General features: G+C 37.2%; 2 protein-coding genes across 17 annotated transcripts in view; both read right to left on the bottom strand.

Annotated features, from left to right (window-relative positions):
- The window catches only part of LOC120424112 (unconventional myosin-XVIIIa), a 108,011-nt gene that overhangs the window by 35,675 nt on the left and 52,766 nt on the right, over positions 1–19,570 (bottom strand). Inside the window, exon 1 of one of the 15 annotated variants that reach the window (XM_039588143.2) lies at positions 927–3,595. The exons of the other annotated variants lie outside the window; for them this stretch is intronic. Within the exon in view, the coding sequence (XP_039444077.1) occupies positions 927–3,322 (2,396 nt within the window). The 5' untranslated portion in view covers positions 3,323–3,595. Of the gene's footprint in view, positions 1–926; positions 3,596–19,570 lie in introns of those variants that run through there. 15 annotated transcript variants of the gene reach the window in all.
- Positions 10,901–12,415, bottom strand: LOC120424113 (PR domain zinc finger protein 14-like). 2 transcript variants are annotated; one of them, XM_039588153.2, is made up of 3 exons: positions 12,009–12,413; positions 11,592–11,946; positions 10,901–11,502 (listed from the first exon to the last, which is right to left on the bottom strand). In XM_039588153.2, exons 1-2 carry the CDS (start codon positions 12,137–12,139, stop codon positions 11,856–11,858), a joined length of 222 nt encoding a protein of 73 aa, XP_039444087.1. In that variant the 5' UTR covers positions 12,140–12,413; the 3' UTR covers positions 10,901–11,502; positions 11,592–11,855. The 2 variants fall into 2 exon arrangements, with proteins under 2 accessions (XP_039444087.1, XP_039444086.1); XM_039588152.2 differs by having other exon boundaries at positions 10,901–11,946; positions 12,017–12,415.

A 19,570-nucleotide genomic window follows, 5' to 3' on the forward strand; every position in this document is an offset into this window, starting at 1 on the left:
TAAACAACTCTCAAGAGCATAGTAGGTTGTAAAAAATGCTAACATCTTGAGCAATCATCAAAAAAGTGCTTTTTTGATTTTTTTATTGTTTTAAAAAATGACGTGCAGCAACAAAACATCATCTTAAATCAACAAAAACAATGCACCGACCACCTATCTGGAAGGTGGATAAAGTAACGTTTCACCAAACGATAAACAAATTTGATTCAGTTTTTTTTTGAATCCATCGTTATCTAAGCACTAAATTGAATTTTCTCTAAAACAAAACAAACTTTCATGGCACCAAGAACCACGAAATATACAAAATGAAGAAAAAGGTTTAGAGAATGTACAGAAAATAATCATGTTTATTTTTGAATACTTAAGGAATCAAGCGTTATTCCCCATTTAAATTATTTATTTATTTTTGCCTAACATAAATTGAATTAAAAGTTGAAGTTGCATTTAAAATATGCAAAAAGTTGTAAAATTGAGATTTTCTTCGCACAGTAGTCAAGGTAAATGTCAATTTCCAAAACAGTATCGTCAAGAACATTTTTTTTATACAGGTGCTGAAAAGTATTTTTCATTACTGTGTTGTAAAAAATTGCAAATGCTTAGTTGGCTGCTTACCTTTCAAGGTGCAAGAACTATAAAAATGTGGCACATTACTCAAACTTAATTAAATTTGAATAAGTTAAAAAAATAGGAAAAGGATAACAGAATGCATCCAAATTAGCTTTAGAATAGTTGAAAATGATTTGTTTTTTTGTCAATTTCCTTTAAAAATGTTGATTAAAAAGTAACATGGCATAAGCATGTTTTTTTTTCTTGTTTTCCAGAGAAGTGTAGTGGGAAATGGTCTTATTTTTAGAGATTAAAGGTCATACTTAGCATGGAATAAATCTCACATCACACAACAATTAATTCGGTCCCATTTAGCTTACCCTGATGAAACTCCACCAGCCGCAGCAGCACTGGAGGAGCAGAGTTTGTTTTGCTTAACCAGCGCAGGCGATTTCAATGGCGGCGGCGCGATCGCCAGCACAGAAATAGACGAAGGCGATTGTTTCCAATGTAGCGGCTTTTTCTCAGTCCCAGCAGATGAGCACAAACCACGAAACTTGCCCGATTTTCCTCCACTATCGGCCACATTTCTCAGGTTTCGACCGTTCAACCCACCACCACCACTGACGCCGGCTGTTGTTGTTTTGCACTGATTCTCAAAATTAGATATGCAATTTTTAACGATATTTCTACTCTTCACACTGCTGCCAACGCCGACACTTCTCTGTTCCATTGCAGCAGCACTGTTAGAGGACCAACCACCGGCACTTGCAGAGCCTTTCGCCAAACTGTTTGCAGATCTAGACTCAAACACTCCGGCAGCGGTCTGGGTCTGGGTAGCACTATTGTTCGTTGCCCTTCTGCTGCTGATGCCACTACTATTCAAGATCACGATCGCATTATTCTGGCGTTTGTTGTTGTTGTTGCTACTGGTGAACGTGGACGCTGTTGGGCAGGAAGCTATGGCCACCAGGCTGGATTTGTGGTGGACAGTCTCGGTGGTGTGACCGTGTAAGCTAATATCGTCGTTTGAATTCATAAAGTATTTGGCAGACGCAGTTGTAGTAGCAGTAGCAGGGCAGAATATATCATCTTTCCTATTGTACGACGAGGTGTTTTTCCTACTCGCTGAAGGTCTGCCGTTGCGGCATCCATCTGGTTCATCCTGGCCGTTTAATTTGAGCCTGCTGCTGGTGCTGGATTTCAGCCCCTGACTTTGGAATGTAGATTTCACAGTCAGCTTAACCTTGCCGCCCTTTTGACGGCCGTTGCTGGCGCTGAGTTCTTCGACTTTCTTCAAGATTTCGTGTCCTTTCTCGAGGCACTTGTTGAGCAATTCGTCACCGTTTTCTTTGGACTTTTTGTATGATTTAGACTGCGATCGCAGGCTCATTTCACTTATCGTAGACTGAATTTTCCCAGTCACTGGCCGCACGCAGATCGATCCGGTGGACGTACTCGATCGTATCTTATTGCCATTACTCACTTCACTCTGCTGCTTGAGCCGACAATCGTTCAATTTGGCCGCGGACACCGACAGCAGCGACATGGTGCTACCCGAAGACAGGATAAAACTGTTGCTCCTGCTCGAACTGGTCGAGATTGGAATTTTACTGCCCGAATTGGTCCTCGACGCTGGAGTGTGCGAATTCGGGGGCGTCTCGCTGCCCAAATCCCAAACACTCTTGGCCCGCGGAAGCTGGCTCTGGTTCTGGTTAGTGTTAGCTGCCGTGTTGCAAACTGTAACTGCGGGAGATTCGGAGCTATCAACACTGGTTACAACGTTACTATTTTTCACTTTATAGGTGTTGTACTTGTGCGAAACTGAAACTCTCTCCATCTTACTGCTGCTGGTCTTCAGCGACGACACCGATGACGTTGGTGATTGGCCGCGTGAATTTTCCGCAAATTCTTCCAAATCTTTCAAGTTTAACAAACTTCGTGCTAAACAGACGTTTGAAAGTTGCGAGTTTGCCGCACTAACACTCGACAGGCTGGACTCGTCGTCCGAGCTGGCTCTCTTCAGGATGCACTTGGACTCAATGATGCTACAGGTCTTGGACTTGTGCAATATCTTTTTCGGGTGATCTTGCCTATGCTGCTTCGCGGTCTTTTCGTGTTTGGCCGCCGTCGACGAAGTCCGCTGCTGCTGCGAGGGGGGCTTCACTTTCGAGCCACGATCGTTGTACTCGGATAAGATCTTGTCGAAATTTTCCAACGCCGCGCACAACTTTGCCTCGTCGTGGGCCACCTTTTCTAGTTCTTCGAAAATTTCATCCTCCAGCGAGCAAGAATCCTCCTTATCTGATTCTGAGGCAAACAATTTTGCGGCTGTGGCCGTCAAAGGGATCATGCGATTCCCAGCGTCACCTTTTCCACCACCACGTTTATGACGATTTTGCTGCTGCTCGTGCTTCTGGTGATGCGATTTACCGTCCCTGCGGCCTCTGACCCCCGATTCCGGCACTCGTGACGGCACCACTAGGACATTCTCGTAGTCATGATGATGATGCTCACCACTCCCTGCTGATCCCACTACATGCACTGGCAGCACCACATTCACCACCGGCAATTTCTGCTGCTTTTTCTGCTCCGATTGTAACGGTGGCACCACAATCGATTGCAGTTGCTGATGTTTTGCTCCCTGCTTGTTGCTCTTGTGAGGAAAGTTGTTGATCTTGCTGATAAGTTTGTTGTACAACTTTTGTGGACCCGCCGTTGCTGCTCTTGTCGATGATCGCGCCGTCGTCGTCGTCGTCGTCGCGCTCGAATGCATGATCGGTACTGATGCTGGCTGGAAGCGCTCACCTTCAGCTCCGAAAAATTAAGAAAAGAAAAAATCTCTCCGAGGAGGGAGGAGAAAGATGAACAGAAAAAAGCTTCTCCTGCTTCTCTGCTCTGCTCCGCAGCTTCCAGCCCCGATGGGTATGACGTGCAAACGGCGCGCGGTGGTAATTAGTTTGCTCCAGCATACATTTTCACTTTTTTATGCTTCGGAACCACTGAATTGTTAGCATCTCTTTTCTTGCACTTCATCAAATGAGATTCACTATAAGAGTATCGAAATAAATTAAATTTTATGTTGACTCACAGTTTTTTTTGTGGCTTTTCTTCTAACACAAACACTTGTTAATTCACTGTTGCCGGAAGCATGAGAAGGTTTTGTTTAAACTCCTTTTCTGCTTTCTGTTGTCTTGAATCGTTATTTTAAGCGAATGATCAATCTTATTGTTTAAAATATGCTTTTTTAGACGATATACAGTGTTTTACACTTCATTTAAATTTTTGATCACGGCTTTGATTTAGGTAAAGGATGAAGGTAAAGTTTAACGCCGGAAAACAATACAATCCTGAATCGATAATACAGTATGTAAAAAAAGTATTTACACCCCTCGGGCACTATGCACATTTTGTGATGAAACATGTAAACAATTTAATGTTGACATAAACCTAGTACTAAGTTCTGTTCAGAAACTCATGCTGAACATTTTGCTGCAAAAAGCTCATGAAAAGATGTTTTCTATAAAAAGTTATATAACAAATACTAATACAAAAATAAATAAGGTGCAAAAAAAGTTTGTACACCTTTCGAAAAATTAACATAAATAAAGTTATTTGTTGACAAATCACCATAAATCCAGTCTCCCAACTCCAAATAGGCATCCTTGACTGATTAAAAATATAATTTGGATTGAATATAAAGTTTACTAATTACTTAGTATAAAAGTTTACATAACTCTTGAAATTCTATATAAAACTTATCTAAACTTAATTTTGCAAACTTTAAATTTAACTAAATGTCAATATATTACCATAGAATTGATAAATAAACATTCTGGAGTGGGTATAACACCGTTCTGGGGGTCTTTGTATCGCTAGAATAGATTTTTCGTTGGAATTTCGTACCAACCCGGAATTACGTCGTCGGAAAATCCGCCGGCATCCGAACCGGTCCACAATTAACAAGTCAACCTATGTGGCATCTAAAAGGACATAAAATTTCCGATCTTTTGATACCCAGACATCTAGGTTTTCTATAAAACCCACGTTTTTAAACACCTAGGCAAAAACGTTGTTATGGTTTCGTTTGAGCAATCTGCCAAAAATGTATGGAATTTCGTAATTTTTGTTCTCGTGGATCAAACTTACTTTTTGCCCAGGTATTTAAAAACGTGGGTTTTATAGAAAACCTAGATGTATGGGTATCAAAAGATCGGAAATTTTATGCCCTTTCCGATGCCACATAGGTTAACTTGTGAATTGTGGACCGGTTCGGATGCCGGCGGATTTTCCGACGACGTAATTCCGGGTTGGTACGAAATTCCAACGAAAAATCTATTCTAGCGATACAAAGAACCCCAGAACGGTGTTATACCCACTCCAGAATGTTTATTTATCAATTCTATGGTAATATATTGACATTTAGTTAAATTTAAAGTTTGCAAAATTAAGTTTAGATAAGTTTTATATAGAATTTCAAGAGTTATGTAAACTTTTATACTAAGTAATTAGTAAACTTTATATTCAATCCAAATTATAGTTTTAATCAGTCAAGGATGCCTATTTGGAGTTGGGAGACTGGATTTATGGTGATTTGTCAACAAATAACTTTATTCATGTTAATTTTTCGAAAGGTGTACAAACTTTTTTTGCACCTTATTTATTTTTGTATTAGTATTTGTTATATAACTTTTTATAGAAAACATCTTTTCATGAGCTTTTTGCAGCAAAATGTTCGGCATGAGTTTCTGAACAAAACGTACTAGGTTTATGTCAACATTAAATTGTTTACATGTTTCATCACAAAATGTGCATAGTGCCCGAGGGGTGTAAATACTTTTTTTACATACTGTACGTCCAATCCAGAATCGATTATAAGTCCTCGAAAAAAACACTTCGGATAAACGAAACATGCGAAGAAATATGGTTGCTGTCCTTTTCCCGGTTGTTGACATGACCCAACCTTAAACTGATCTGCAGTTGTAATGTAATTCTTGTAATCCAAGATGGTGGTAATGAAATATTGAGAAAATGGATTTCCAGAAAAACACGCAAAATCACAAAGTGTATGGGAGGCTTGCTTTTTTTTTCTTTTTCGTGCTTTACGTGATTAACGAATGGTCCTTATCTTAAATTGTTTACGCTGTATGTGGACGGATCCAATACACATGTAACATGTATTTTCCTTAAAAAATACACTTTTAATCCCTTCCCGCCCAGAGCAAAATCAAGATTTTTTACGTTTTCTGCATTACTCGTAATCGGATCGACCAAATTAGATGCAATTTTAATGGTTATAGGTTAACATTTTATATAAACTAATGCAGGGTAAACCAGGTGGCAAAAATGCATGGTTGAAGAGAAATTTAATTTTGAAGCCAAAAATTAGTGGTGCTCTGGAGTAACCATGGGCGTTAGAGGGTTAAAATCGACGATACGATATAAATTGGCCACTGTGAGTTTGTAAACAATGCGTGTATTCTGTCTGCCTAGGTCAGTAAATGTTCAAGACAAAGGGTACAGATTGAGGGACTATCCATAAACACGTAAATCATTTTGCTTTTAAGATATCCAACCTTTTACGACCTCAAAACTACCTACGTGATTACTGGATGATCCGTAAGAAAGTAAGTCTAAATAGTAGTTAATGCAACACGTTGAAAAAGGAAAAAAAATGCAACGAGTTGTTTACAACATTTTTTTAAAATTCCTAAAAACGCCTTTTTAAAAGCAATGTCACGTCAAACATTTATGTGTTAATTAAATTCACCGTCTAAAGCAAAAATTATGAAAAGTGTTACTTTTCGATACAAGTGCTGAAATGTTCAACTTTTCAACACTCATTTCAGTGTTGAAAAGTAGAATTTTTCAGCATTGGTATTGAAAGGTATTATTTTTCCATTCTGTTATTTTTGGTAGAGAAAAGTAGGCCGTTTCGTCGCTTTACAATGAAAGGAAATGTAAGTAATTTCACGACGAAATTGCCAGAAAATATTAAAACATCCTTGCGTTGTCGCCAAAATCAGGAATAAAGTGTTGCTAAAAACGAGCGTTGCTTAATTGGAGGTAGACAAAATCGGGTGTTTTTGATTAATATTGATTTCAAGTAATTTTGTTCTCAAATAAATCATAAGCTTTTGAGATCATAAGCGATATAATTCACCGCCACATAATTTATTTCACCAAAAATAGCATCCACTCATCTTTCCATTAAGTGCCCCTTAAGGGTGACTAAGCTCGCGATTTGAAAGATAAAAGAACATCCCGTGAGTGAGCATGTATGACGAGATTTTAATCATTCAAATGGCGTCGCGTTCAACGACATTGCGCAACTCACTCGACGGATGCTTGAGTGACTCTTACTTAAAATGTATCGTAGTACAAAAAACGACGTACGCACGCAAGAAACGTGCCGACCACCACCGTTATGTCCCGAGGAAGCGTTTTTGCCATAATATCTCGTGAGTTTAAAGGAATGTGAGCGTGTTTGTTTTAATGATGAAAAAACGATGAAATCGGAAGCTTGTACGACATCGTGTGCCGACCTATTTGTTGATGATTGGCAGAGAAAGATCAATGACTTTCCAATCTAAACTTGACCATTCATTCAAATATGCTGCAATTTTAATGTATTTGTATAGCTTCTAATGACATAGTAACAAAACAAAGAAAAGTCTTTAGACAAATTTTCCCAACTTATCTGCCCAATGTTACGAATTGAGAAAACTGACAACAATGTGATTTAATTAATCTCAACTTTTCATTCGTGCAACACAATCGATACACGTGTCCGCGACAGTGTCGATGCTTGTGTGTGTGTGCATTATTAGGCTCTCTCCAACGTTATTCCACTCTCATTTGGATGCTATTTTGGTTGCGGCATCCGCGGGAGATGAATTGAGGTTTGCAACTCTGCAGACAATAATTACAGAGCTAGCGCCATCAATGATGCTGCCTGGCGATCACTTTTTTATTTTGTTTTACAATATTTCGCTAGAAAGTGGTACAGACGCAACTTGGCAGCGAAACTTGCAAATTTCAAATTTAGTTTCACATTCAAAAGAACATTAATACGGAGAAGGACTAACCTAAATAAACCAATGGCATATTAGTTATTAAATATAGATAACTTCTGCCCTTGCTGCACTCATTGGAAAATCAAACAATTTCGCTAAACGCGGCTATCTCTGCTCAATGAACCTTGCTTATGGCACGAATAGAGCAATACACCCGTTTAAAAATAAACGCTTTACGGCGGGATCATCATCGATCATACAAGAGGGCTGTGTGTATTACACAACTTAAAAGTGTAACGAGACGAACGCGAGAGCTGTTTTGTTACAGTCGATGCGATCGATCAAAACATCGTTACGGTAGGCAGTTATGGGGAGCAATAACTTGCAGCAAAAATGGTGAAGCAAAAAACGACAGTCCTTCAGCAATTAATCGATTAGGCTATCCATGAAGCGATACGAAATGGGAGAAATGTAGTGCATCAGATTTGATCATGCGATGCATGTAACATTTTTGAAGAATTTTGCCAACAATTGCATGCAACATAGTACGGTCCAGATTTGACACCGTAAACTGGGGTGAATATTAACATTATGTTTATGTCTTGGAACATTTAAAATTATCGACACCCGTTTTATAATTGAATACAGCATCAATACAGAATACACACATAATTGATCTGAATTTATTTTCATCAGAATTTGCTGATTCTCACTGTATTACGTTACCTATTCTCTTGTTCTATCGTTATCTGGATTTTCTTTGCAGATTGCACAAGAATGCACAGTGGCATAAATACATAATTTTACCAACACATTTGGTAGAAACTTGCAAACTCGTCTCATAATTGGAAACCAAATGTGTTGGTGAAATTGACTGCTTGTTTTTTAGTACAAAACGGATATTAAAAGCTTTTAACAACGTGAATCGCATTTAAAATGGCAATTAGAAATAATTATCAATCGGTATTATTTCATGAATGATTTTTGTAGTATTACATCAGAAGATGGTGAATTAATCATTATATTCTATGGAATTTCACTTATTAACACATTGATAATTCCGGTAAGTCAAGACTCGATTATCCGAAGCCTCGATTATCCGAAGGTTTGTAGCGATTTTAGATAATCGAATCACGAACAAAAAAAATCGAGTTATGCGACCTCATTTTAGTCAAATTTGAATAGATGAAAAATATCAAACATTGATTAAAAATTCTAAATTACTTTAACATAGTGAAGGGGTCATACTTGAGTTTGACAATCAAAAATAAGAAAACATTTTCTTTTTTCAAGGCCTTCGGATAATCGAGTTATAGTCCAGACACACAGAAAAAAAATAATGTAAATTTGGAAGCTGTAATTTTGGAAGGTTGAATATTACCTCTTTTATGATGTAATTTTACCTCAATTTAGACTGAAAAAGTGACATAACACCTGAAAAGTGGTAAAATTATACATTTCCAGAGGTAAAATTACACCTTTTTTCTGACATAAAAGATGTACCCCTTCCCAGATGTAATATTACAATGATTTTTTTTCTGTGCATACAAATGACATAAAAAAGGTAATATTCAACAATAAAATTTTCAACCATCCATCATTATGTTTTTCTACTGTGTACATTAGAATTAATAACAAATATTTGATTATTTTCAAACAAATTGCATAAAGTCAAAAAGTTGTAAACAGGGGTGCTCAAAGTTTTTGGATGCCGGGCAAATTTTGAAGCTCAAATGAGCTTGCGGGTCATATGTATGAAATTGGTTATTTATATAATGAAATTACGTTATATCATTTATGTGAGACTAAAAAATACATCTATTACTTGAAGTTTTTCTTTAAATTTCTGTTTTTTTTAACATTTTCGTTATTTAAATGTAATAGAAAACGGAAAATGACAGTTTTCCATCAGTTTTGATGAAATAATTGTTTTGGGTATTTTAAAATAGGTATTTAGTTGAATGTACTTGTGATTTCAATTAAATTTTAAGTATTGTCTATATTTTGAAAATGATGACATTGAATCAGAACAATTTATGCAATGGCATAATTTTATCTATGAATTGTTACACTCATGAAAAATGGTTCAATTTTTTTCCAACAATAAGGCCGATGCAAATATTCAAAAAGGATTTTGTTCCTCAACTCTGGCCATGGTCGAGGGGAGGCAAAAAAATTAAAAGAATTATGAAAATTGAAAATACAAGCCATATATTCAATATTTCAATGAAAAAATTGTTGGGAAATGTTAGAAAAACACACTTAGATTTGCAATCATAATTTTCAAAATATGTAAGACTTGACGAAAAAAATACATTTTTGCGAAAAACGCTTTTTGTTGTTAATCGAAAGTTCACTAAAATTCAAATTATTTTTAAATAAACCCGAGCATGCCCAACATGATTCTAAACGGAGAGGAATGCATTTTAAATGGATTTCAGCTGATTGCACTTAAATAACAAAAGCTTTGAAAAATATTTGCAACCGCCTCATTCCTCCGATTTAAAAATTTTGTCTGTCTGAATCAGATGGTAGTCAATCAGTTTCGTTATCCAACTGTCATGAGTTCGAATCCCGAGGTGGAATGTTTCTAAGTGCAAAGTAAGTTTGAGGCTCAGTTTATTGAAATAGTCATAATGACTTTTAAATTAATATGTAATGTATGTATGTATGTAATGTAATTTTTCTAAGTTTATGTCAAAAAAATTTATTTTCGAAAAACTTCAAAATTTTAATAAAAATTAAAGTTTAATCAATTGAAAACCAGTTAAAATGCATTTTCCCGCATTTATAATCATATTTAGGATGTTTGAACTCCCTTGAAAAAAAAAGAGAAAGTTTTTTTTTACGAAAACAAATCCCTCAATACCTCGATATTTTTTAAACTAATGATTAGAAAGCAACTGTACGCCTGTAAAATGCATTTTAAAACACTTTTTTCATCCAAATGTTGAAACCTAGGCTTGTAATTTCAATTTTGATTTTATTTATTTTTTTGTTTTATACCTAAGTCAAATTTGAACGTTTCATTAACATTTCCAAAAATATTTGATGAATATTTTGACAATATTTACACAGAAAAAAATATTCCTGTAAATTTACATTATTTATCATGTACAAAAAGGTATCATGATAAATGATGTATATTTACATTAGGTTCATTGGAAATTAACATTAGATTCATTGGAAATTTACATTAGTTTTGAAAATTTACATTAGTTTTGGAGTTTACATGACTTTTGGAATTTACGTTAGTTCAAATCACCTAATTCTGATAGGCCAATGGGAATGAGAAGCTCGACTTGGATTGCAGTAGGAAAAGGGTGTGGCCTACACAGAAAAAAAAAATCTGGTAAATTTACATCATTTATGATGTACCAAAAGTGCACGTCATTAATGATGCGAATTTACATTAACTTCATTGTAAATTTAAATGCCATCCGATGTAAACGGGCCAAGACAAAATATTTCCAAGTCATGTAAATTTCCGATGAAATATACGTAAATTTACCAATCCAAAAAAAAATTTTGCTCCGCTGAATCTTGAATCCGATGTAAATTTCAAAGTCCTTTGAAGATCGTAGTTCAGATTGATAAAAATTTAAATTCATTTTTGGACAAACATCGATTGAATAAAAAAAATCTTTCTGAACTACGAAACATAAACAAAGTGATTCGAAACTACACCGGACTATAGATTCAACGGAGCAAAGTACAACAAAATGTTTAGGAAAAAAAAGAAAATTCGGTGATTTTAACTATACGGAATGTACTCACCTGGCGGAAGGCAGTCAGCTGATGATCAACGGCGTCCGCCCATGCTGCATCCAAGGTTGAGGTGCAGATGCTCGTCCATGCCATCTCCCGCGACCTGATCCTCGACAAAGTGGGTCGACAACAACAAATGTTTAGCTGGGCTGGATCGAGCATTAGGAATGCGCTGCAAGATAAGGGAAATCTGTTACAAAAATCGGTTTCACATAGAACATAAAAAAAGTTGTTTGATTTATCAAGTGTTGTACTACTTACGCGGCTACAAAGTGTCGTCCTTCATGGCCCTTTCGTTGCTTGACTAATTCATCATCCTGGCGGACGAGTCATTTGCCGTGCTCGTGCTCCATCACGTGAGATTCGTACGTTTCTCTGTGCTTGAACACCGCTTCACACAGCGTGCAGCAAAATTCCTTGGGGAAGTTAGTGTTGCTGAGGTGTGTGCAGGCTTGCTGCACGACGGCTCCGCAAATGTTGCATAGCTTCATGTGCTGGGCGCTCTCCTTGACGCCGGGTTTGGGCTCAAGAACGGTGTAGTTTTTGGTCCACTTCTGGGTCGTCTGGTAGTTTTGGCTTCTTCTTGTGGTAGCGCAGGGACAGCTTGGATGTGTAACTGTAAAAAAGAAGAAGTGGGTTGGGATCTTAGTAGAAAGGAGGTTTCGCGAAATAATTTACGTTCGTACGCAGTACACACAGTTGTACTCGATGTTCGAGTGCATCGTCCGGATGTGGGTGTGGACCGTGTTTAGCGAGGAGAAGTTCTTGTGGCACAGGTGGCACTCGTACTCACGAATCTTTTCGTGCATCAGGCGGACGTGCTTCTTGAGTTAGTGCTTCTCGGCAAAGAGTCGGCCGTCATCCTTCGCTCGTGATAGCGCACAAGGATCCGCGTCTGACAGATCTTACCGCAGTACAAACAGGGCAACGAAAAAGGTCACCCGGTGGACACTAGTGTTTGGTCCCGTGAACGACCTCGGACGCTTCCGAAGTGTCCTAGTCGGACGTGCTTCCATCGATGGTTGTTGCTCCAAACAATCCACCAATCCAACTTACAGCTGCTGTATCGAGAAATTAAAAGTGCAACATGGAGTTAAACTTTCTGTCAAGCTGCTGTGAAGGATTCCATGACAGCTGAGAAAGTTTCACTCCATGTTACCGGCTCACATCTCTCTTTTTAATTTCTCGATAACGTTGGTCCTCTTCCTCCTCCGCCTCCGTCATTCTGGGACGCGGAATAATTTACTCTTGGCCGTGCCCAGCCAGCAAGTATTCCGGCGGTGTACTGTAGCAGCTTTTGCCGTCTGGTTCTGCAGTGTGCTGACCAAAAAACGCGCCTCAAGGTGGTCGAAAAGCCGGTTATTTTACTGGAATTTACTCGATTCACTTGAATAAAAACGAACTTTCTGCTCCGAGTTTGTATTGTTTTGCTTCAACCTTTCAAGAAATTGAATGACAGAAGAAAAGATGCGCGTGAAGTCGAACAAATTTACACGTTGCAAAAGAAATAACCAAAAGTAGTGTAGACTTTTTAAAAGAGGTACTAGATTACACGCTTCTGAAATAAAATCGATTAAATTTGAAATGATATACAGTGTAAACTAACAGGATATCGTTTCAATAAAATTACAATTACAATTACAAAATTAAACCAAGAGTCCAATCTTTAATAAATTACTTTCTATCAACAAAGAGCAACATATCAATAATTTTTGACAAATCAATCTTTCGGTGTGATTTTTTTTATTTCATTGATCAATTTCTAAATATCTAGTAGAAATCTAGAGTTTTTTTTTGAATAAGTCCTATAAACATATGAAAGACAATAGTTTGTAGGTCCTTTTCAAATAAAACTCTAGAAAATTACTTGTATGTTAGGAAGAAAAGTTTTGATTGTTTGCTACTTGATACTTACTGTACGATTTGTTCGGTGTGGCCGCGTCCATTTGTATACGGACCAATGAACCAAACTTAAACTTTCAACAGATCCCGCTCACCCAGCTGATATAAGTATGTATAAAACTTGGATTAGATTTAATAAATAGATGCGTTAAGATAGAAAATTAATGCTCGCGACTGTAGTTTACCTAATTTTAAAATTAAATTAAACAAAACTGTTTTTTTAACTATTCGGAAGTTACGAAATATTTTAGCAGAGCTGGTTCTGCCAGAATCCTGCTAGAACGGTGGAACATTTCTGCTAAAATGCTGTAAGAATATCCAGCTCTGTAAGAACTCTGTTAGAATCCTGCTAGGGCATCGTGACTGGGTGTGTTACATCAAAAGAGCTTTTATACTCACTTTTGTTTAAAACTGAGGCCAAACCAAATTTAGGTGGTTGGAGATGCAATTAACCAAAATTTAAGTAAGTCAAGGTGATCGTGTATTAATTCTGACATCTTCAATGATCTGTAATTTTTTTTTCAGATACAAAGAAGGCTCATTGTAATTCAGATTATATAATTTAATTATTTAGTTATAAAAATCTATTTCGTGAGTATATTCACAATAACGCTCATTGTTTTCTACGTATGACCATAATATGACGAAATCCTACCTGAAGGCACGAGTGAATATTCTGATCCGGGAGTGAAAAAAGGTACATAATCTACATTGGAACCGGAAGTTGATAAGCCAACGGAATCTCCTGACACCACGGACAATGCAGCTTCCGCAGCCGCTTTTTCTGTTCCTAGGCAGAACCCTGCCAACGATGACACGGACAAGAAGGAAGTCGTCGAGACTATCCGTTCTGGCCGTTCAACCCGGAGTCGGAGGGCGATTTGCCAGCTAAAGGTGAGAGCTTCTTGCACTGCTGGGTCGTTGATGACGTCAAAAGGCTACGGAAGAAGCTGCCTGTACTTCAACAGAAGGTTCTTGCGGCCAAAACTATCCAAAAAGCATTTGAATTTGTAAGTAATAATCTGTTATTTATGAAATTATGCTTACCCATTTAATTCGTTGCATTGAAACCAGAAGGTTGTTCCCCATTCCTTTCAATCCAAGACGTAAACAAAGATCCCGAAAGTTGGATTGCTTCGGTGGAAAGCATTCCCGGTATAAATCTTCCGATTTGGACGCGATCAATCCAGTGCGATGTAAAACCTTGCGGATTGTTTGCTGCTAAGTCCATTATGATGTTTTGTTTTTAGTAGAAACGGTAAAATGAATTCTTACTTTCACGATGATGAGCCTTGTTTTGATTTTTGATGCAAACAACGGGTGACTCGACACCTGTAACTGAATGTTGTTGTTTTGCACCTTTGAGCACAAAACAATCACTAGCATCTTTAATATTGCCAGCCAAACTAAGCACATTAACTACAAAACACTCACGCACCATTCCCTCGATAATGCTGAACTGTCATTAACAACAACAACCAATGTTTCAATTGGATTTTAAGTGCCTTCAACATTTACGATGAGCTAATTTTACATTAAATTATGATTTACATGCTTTTTGGATTTTCAAATTTATCATTTGCCGGAAATAAAAATGCAATTTGCATGAGATTTATAAGATACGTTCAATCTCATTTTACATGAAGGCTCTTTACGTGCAATACAACGATTTACAATGAATTTCAATTTTACATTGAGCATGTTTACATTCAAAACATGGTTTCAGTGTCGGGTAAATTTACATTTTTTTTTCTGTGTATGTTCTATTTTAAAATGATTGAAGCGGGCAGCAAAAGGAAATTCGGATTTTAAAAAGTTGTTTCACAGGTAGGGGACACTTTCTCGTCGATGGCCAAGTGGATTAACGCTGGACTGGAATCGAACGGACGACGGGTAGGATGTTCGGTGTTACTGCTGCTACCCGTTGCCGACTGAGCCATCTACGCATTTTATAAACAAGCGGCTAAAGCATCTGTTGAGACGTCACTTGTTCAGGTTGAGGCTCAGGCAGTGGGCCAGCAAAGTATGAGAGCGATAGAAAGAGAACCAAATATAACTATTTTTAGTTCGGGTAGTTTTGAAGTCAACGTTTGGCAGAAATACATTGGATATATGATTTACATTAAATAGGAATTTACAGGAAGCCAAACACGGGTAGAAATTCATCAGATTTAGGTTTCCATGCTCAACGTTTCCATTAGATTCATGATTTACATTAGATTTAGATTTACATTGGAGTGATTTCCATGACTTTTTACTCTTTACATCATATTTCAACATTACATTGAGTGAGTTTACATAAGAAACATCAATTACGTGCTGTGTAAATTAACATATTTTTTTCTGTGTACTAGTTTCACCACGAGTTTCACTCACATTAAAAAGTGTGAAAAAAATTTCAATTAGAAAGATTTTTGAACAACATATTTGTACCGTAAAATAAAGATAAAAAAAAGAATAAATCATTAGTTTACTGCCGTTCTACGCATAATTGTCCCATGTTCAAAAAAGTGCAACTGAGAAAAACGCTATTGAAAATTTTCGACCGATTTCTGTGTTTCTACGCATAATTGTCCCGTGGGTTCCTATCCGTCCTATTTGTCCCTAATCGCCTCAGTTAGTAGTTTATCACTCTTATTTATGATCCACTTGCTATACAATAAGTAAACAAGGCATAATGCTTCGTTAAAGTAATGATTCTATGAGAGAAAATACTTGGTGGGACAATTATGCGTAGAAGTGTAACGATGGGACAAACAGACTTGGTGTTGTTTTTGATTAGTTTCCGAACAAAGTACTAGATTTTATGTGTTTTTCTAAAAGTATACGACAAACTAAACTTAAAAATGTCAAAAAGTCAAAATCGTCAAAAAAATGACATGCGACAATTATGCGTAGAACGGAAGTTTACTGCCCCTGATCGCATAAATGTCCCATATGCATTTTCATCGATTTCGAGTTTTTGATGCAGTTTGGTTCAAAATCGTGTGCTCTTTCAAAAGAGCCTATAACATCCAGTACTTTGTTCTAGAAATCAGGAGGAAATCCAGTTTTTTCGCGAAAATTTAACACGTAGCCTTATGTATGTGACAAACTTCAAATGCGTTTTTCTCAGCTTGCTGTTTATTCATATGGGACATTTATGCGAACATGGGCAGTTTAATACTAACAAAAAAAAAAACAAAAACAGATCAGCAATAAAAGTTAAAAATAAATCTTTTATTTTGAAAAAGTTTAAAATCATTTTACAGTCAACGGGCCATTTTACTTGATCATTCAAAATGGGTTCGCGTTTGGCCCGCGGGTCATACTTTGATCACCCCTGTTGTAAATGATCTTGGATCATTGCAACTAAGGAATGAAAAGCAATTCTTTAGGTTTTCTAGAAAAATCTTAACGATTCAAAACACATCGAAGTGACAAATTAACCTCTCTAAATTCATTTAAAAAAATAAAATTCCTGAATAATGGATACAGTGTGGCATAGTGCAACAAATTTTATTTTGGAAAGACACAATAAAGGAGATTGAATTGCAGACAACGCATTAAATTCAGCAAGTGGTTTTCCGCCAGCTCAACTATATTATTATGCTAATTACTACCATTTGAGGCCAATATATGCATACACAAGCTCAGAAAGCCGCAGTTCAATGAATTCGAATTTGCCTCACCATTTTTTGCATACACGACGCCACACAACCACCACAACCGTGAAGTGACTGACTGCCATTGATGAAGATATATTCCCGCGTTCGGCAGTTACTTTTTTTTCTGCCCTCCTCAGCATTTGGCAGTTACTTCGCTCCTCTTCTGCGCGCTTCGTTAAATTTATGTTCGAAGAAAAGTGAAATGAAAACTTTCACTGTTACAACAACAACCACAACAACAACAACCGATGCCTTCTGTACTTTGACGGAGTCAGTGCCAGCATCAAAAATCCGCGGCCACCAAAACCACAATGAAAAGCTCACACAAAAGCTTCAACACCACCAACCGCACGTGGTTGGTTGGTTGGTTGGTTGGTTGGTTGTAAATTCGACATAGGGCGCTAAACCTTACAACATGTTTCTTTCGTACGTTTCCCGCCAAACGGTGGTCGCAGAGATGAAATGTGTTCACTTGACTGTTAATCACAAACGAGGAGGAGGGAAAAAATCACCGATTGACGTACGAGATAACGCCACGAGAGAGGGCTGGTGGATAGCAGCAGCAGCAGCAGCAGCAGCTCTCCTAAGATAGTGATGCATATCATTATTATCATCACCATTCATCGGCATCAGCCGTGGTATCTTCGTTCGTTTGTGCATTTAATCCATGAAATTAGCGTAAAATTATTACGTGAATGAAAGCTTCAAAGACATGTGGAGATACAAAACTTTCAATTTCACCAATTGTCTACTATGGCAATTCCGGAAGAAGAGGGATTGAAAGACCCAAAAAATTACAACATTGGACACTCTAGAATCGATTCCGGAAAATCTGAAGATTGTATGGGAAAAGTTACGTAAAATCAAATTTTGATCACAGGAATATGCAAAAAAAAAACCTAAAAACGTCAACAAACAAAAAAGGCAGATCGAAGTTTGTCGGGTTAAGTTTGTATACAGCAATTCTCCACGAAAACAGCATGATTCGAAAAAAAAATTCCTGGGGGATCCTTGGCCGAAATGATTAGACCCGTATTTTTTTGTTTGGCCATTAGGGGGACCTACGCCGTGTTAAGGTGGTTCGAAAAATGGCAATTTTCGTCGATTTTCGCAAAAACCACTTTTTTCAAAAAGTCATATCTCCACGCCATTTCATCCGATTTTAGCTGTTCTAGACGCAAAAGAAAGGTGATTAGTTTGGCTATTTGAGAAAAATAGTAAGAGTTTTAAAAATCTAGCTTAACATTTGAAAAGGTCGTGTGAAAACTTAAAATGCTGTTGAAGGTCTCGGGACCAAAGAGCCTATGTCTGAAAATATTTTTATCGGATTCCTCGGCAAATTTCACATAACATATCAAATATGTTTTCGATACTCTGAGATACGATTTTTTGAAAATAAAAACTGTTTTTTTCGACGCGCCACGCGCAAAAATGGGAAAATGACTAAAACGGGAAAAAACGACTTTTTTCACTAAAATTGCGATAATTTTAAAATTTCAACGATGACCTATAGATGTTATGGTACCAAAAGTTGCGTCTTTTAATTACGAACTTCAAAAAATATTTGCAACGGCCTTATTTGTAGCAAAATGATCGGTATGAAATTCTGAACAAAACGTAGTACTAGGTTTCTATCAAACTGTTCATTGTTTACATGTTTCATAACAAAATGTCCTAAGTGCCCAAGGGGTGTAATTTTTTTTGCGTACCGTAACTCAAATGTGATGAATATGCATATGGGACATTTATGCGGAAGATATAAGTCCGGTTTTAATATAGCGTGAAATGTGATTTTTTGGTATCAAAATAAAAAATGGGTTTCCCCATACAATTTCCAATAGAAAATTGAATCGCTTTGCCCAAAGTGAGGACTAAAACAATTGTTCCCAAACTTTGGTGAGTTGTTGAAATCAAAGGATCAGAAAAGTTGCTGTGCTGGAAAATCGATAATCATATTACACCCTATTGGGTCATGTTTGGAGGTTAACATTTAACATCAAATATTTGTTTCTAGAACCAAAAACCAACGATTAACTCTAATCCATAATAAAAAAAAGTTTTGACAACCATACTCATCAATCCATTCAGACTAAACGATTTCCTTAAACATTTCAGCCTCGTTCCAGCAATTTGCTCCAGACGCTGCAACCGCGAATCAATCAATTTCCGTCAGCCTTTTGCAACAAATTAGAACGACTTAATAAGCTTCAACCCAACTTTTCCCACAATTATCAACCCATAACAACCACAGCCATCACTTCACCACCGTCAGCAAAGTGGGTGCCGTGCCAAGCGATGGTGTTATTCCCGTTTTGGTTCGCTGGCTTTCTGGGACTTGATCGCATTGTGAGGAGTGCGCCTTTGATAACCACGCGGTGATTAAAATAGAATTAGCAATGCAGCAGCTCTCTCACTTTTGCACTATCCGCATCGGATTTGGTTGAAAGGAGCAAAAGATGCTTGCAAAAATAACAAGAAAAAAACAAGTGTTCACAAGCTGCACAATGTTGAGCTTTTTCAGGGAAAATGTGCAGAATATGTGTAAAAATTGCAAGCACAAAAGGTGTAGAAAGTCATGTTTAGAAAGTATTAGCTACACGGAGAAAAAAGAGTTCCCAAAATCGTGAACACCCGTTCATGAAATTGGGAACCACGAACAAAGTGTTCAAATGCCATGGTACGATTTCCAAA

This window comes from Culex pipiens, chromosome 2, assembly GCF_016801865.2.
Source record: "Culex pipiens pallens isolate TS chromosome 2, TS_CPP_V2, whole genome shotgun sequence".
NCBI lineage: Eukaryota > Metazoa > Arthropoda > Insecta > Diptera > Culicidae > Culex > Culex pipiens.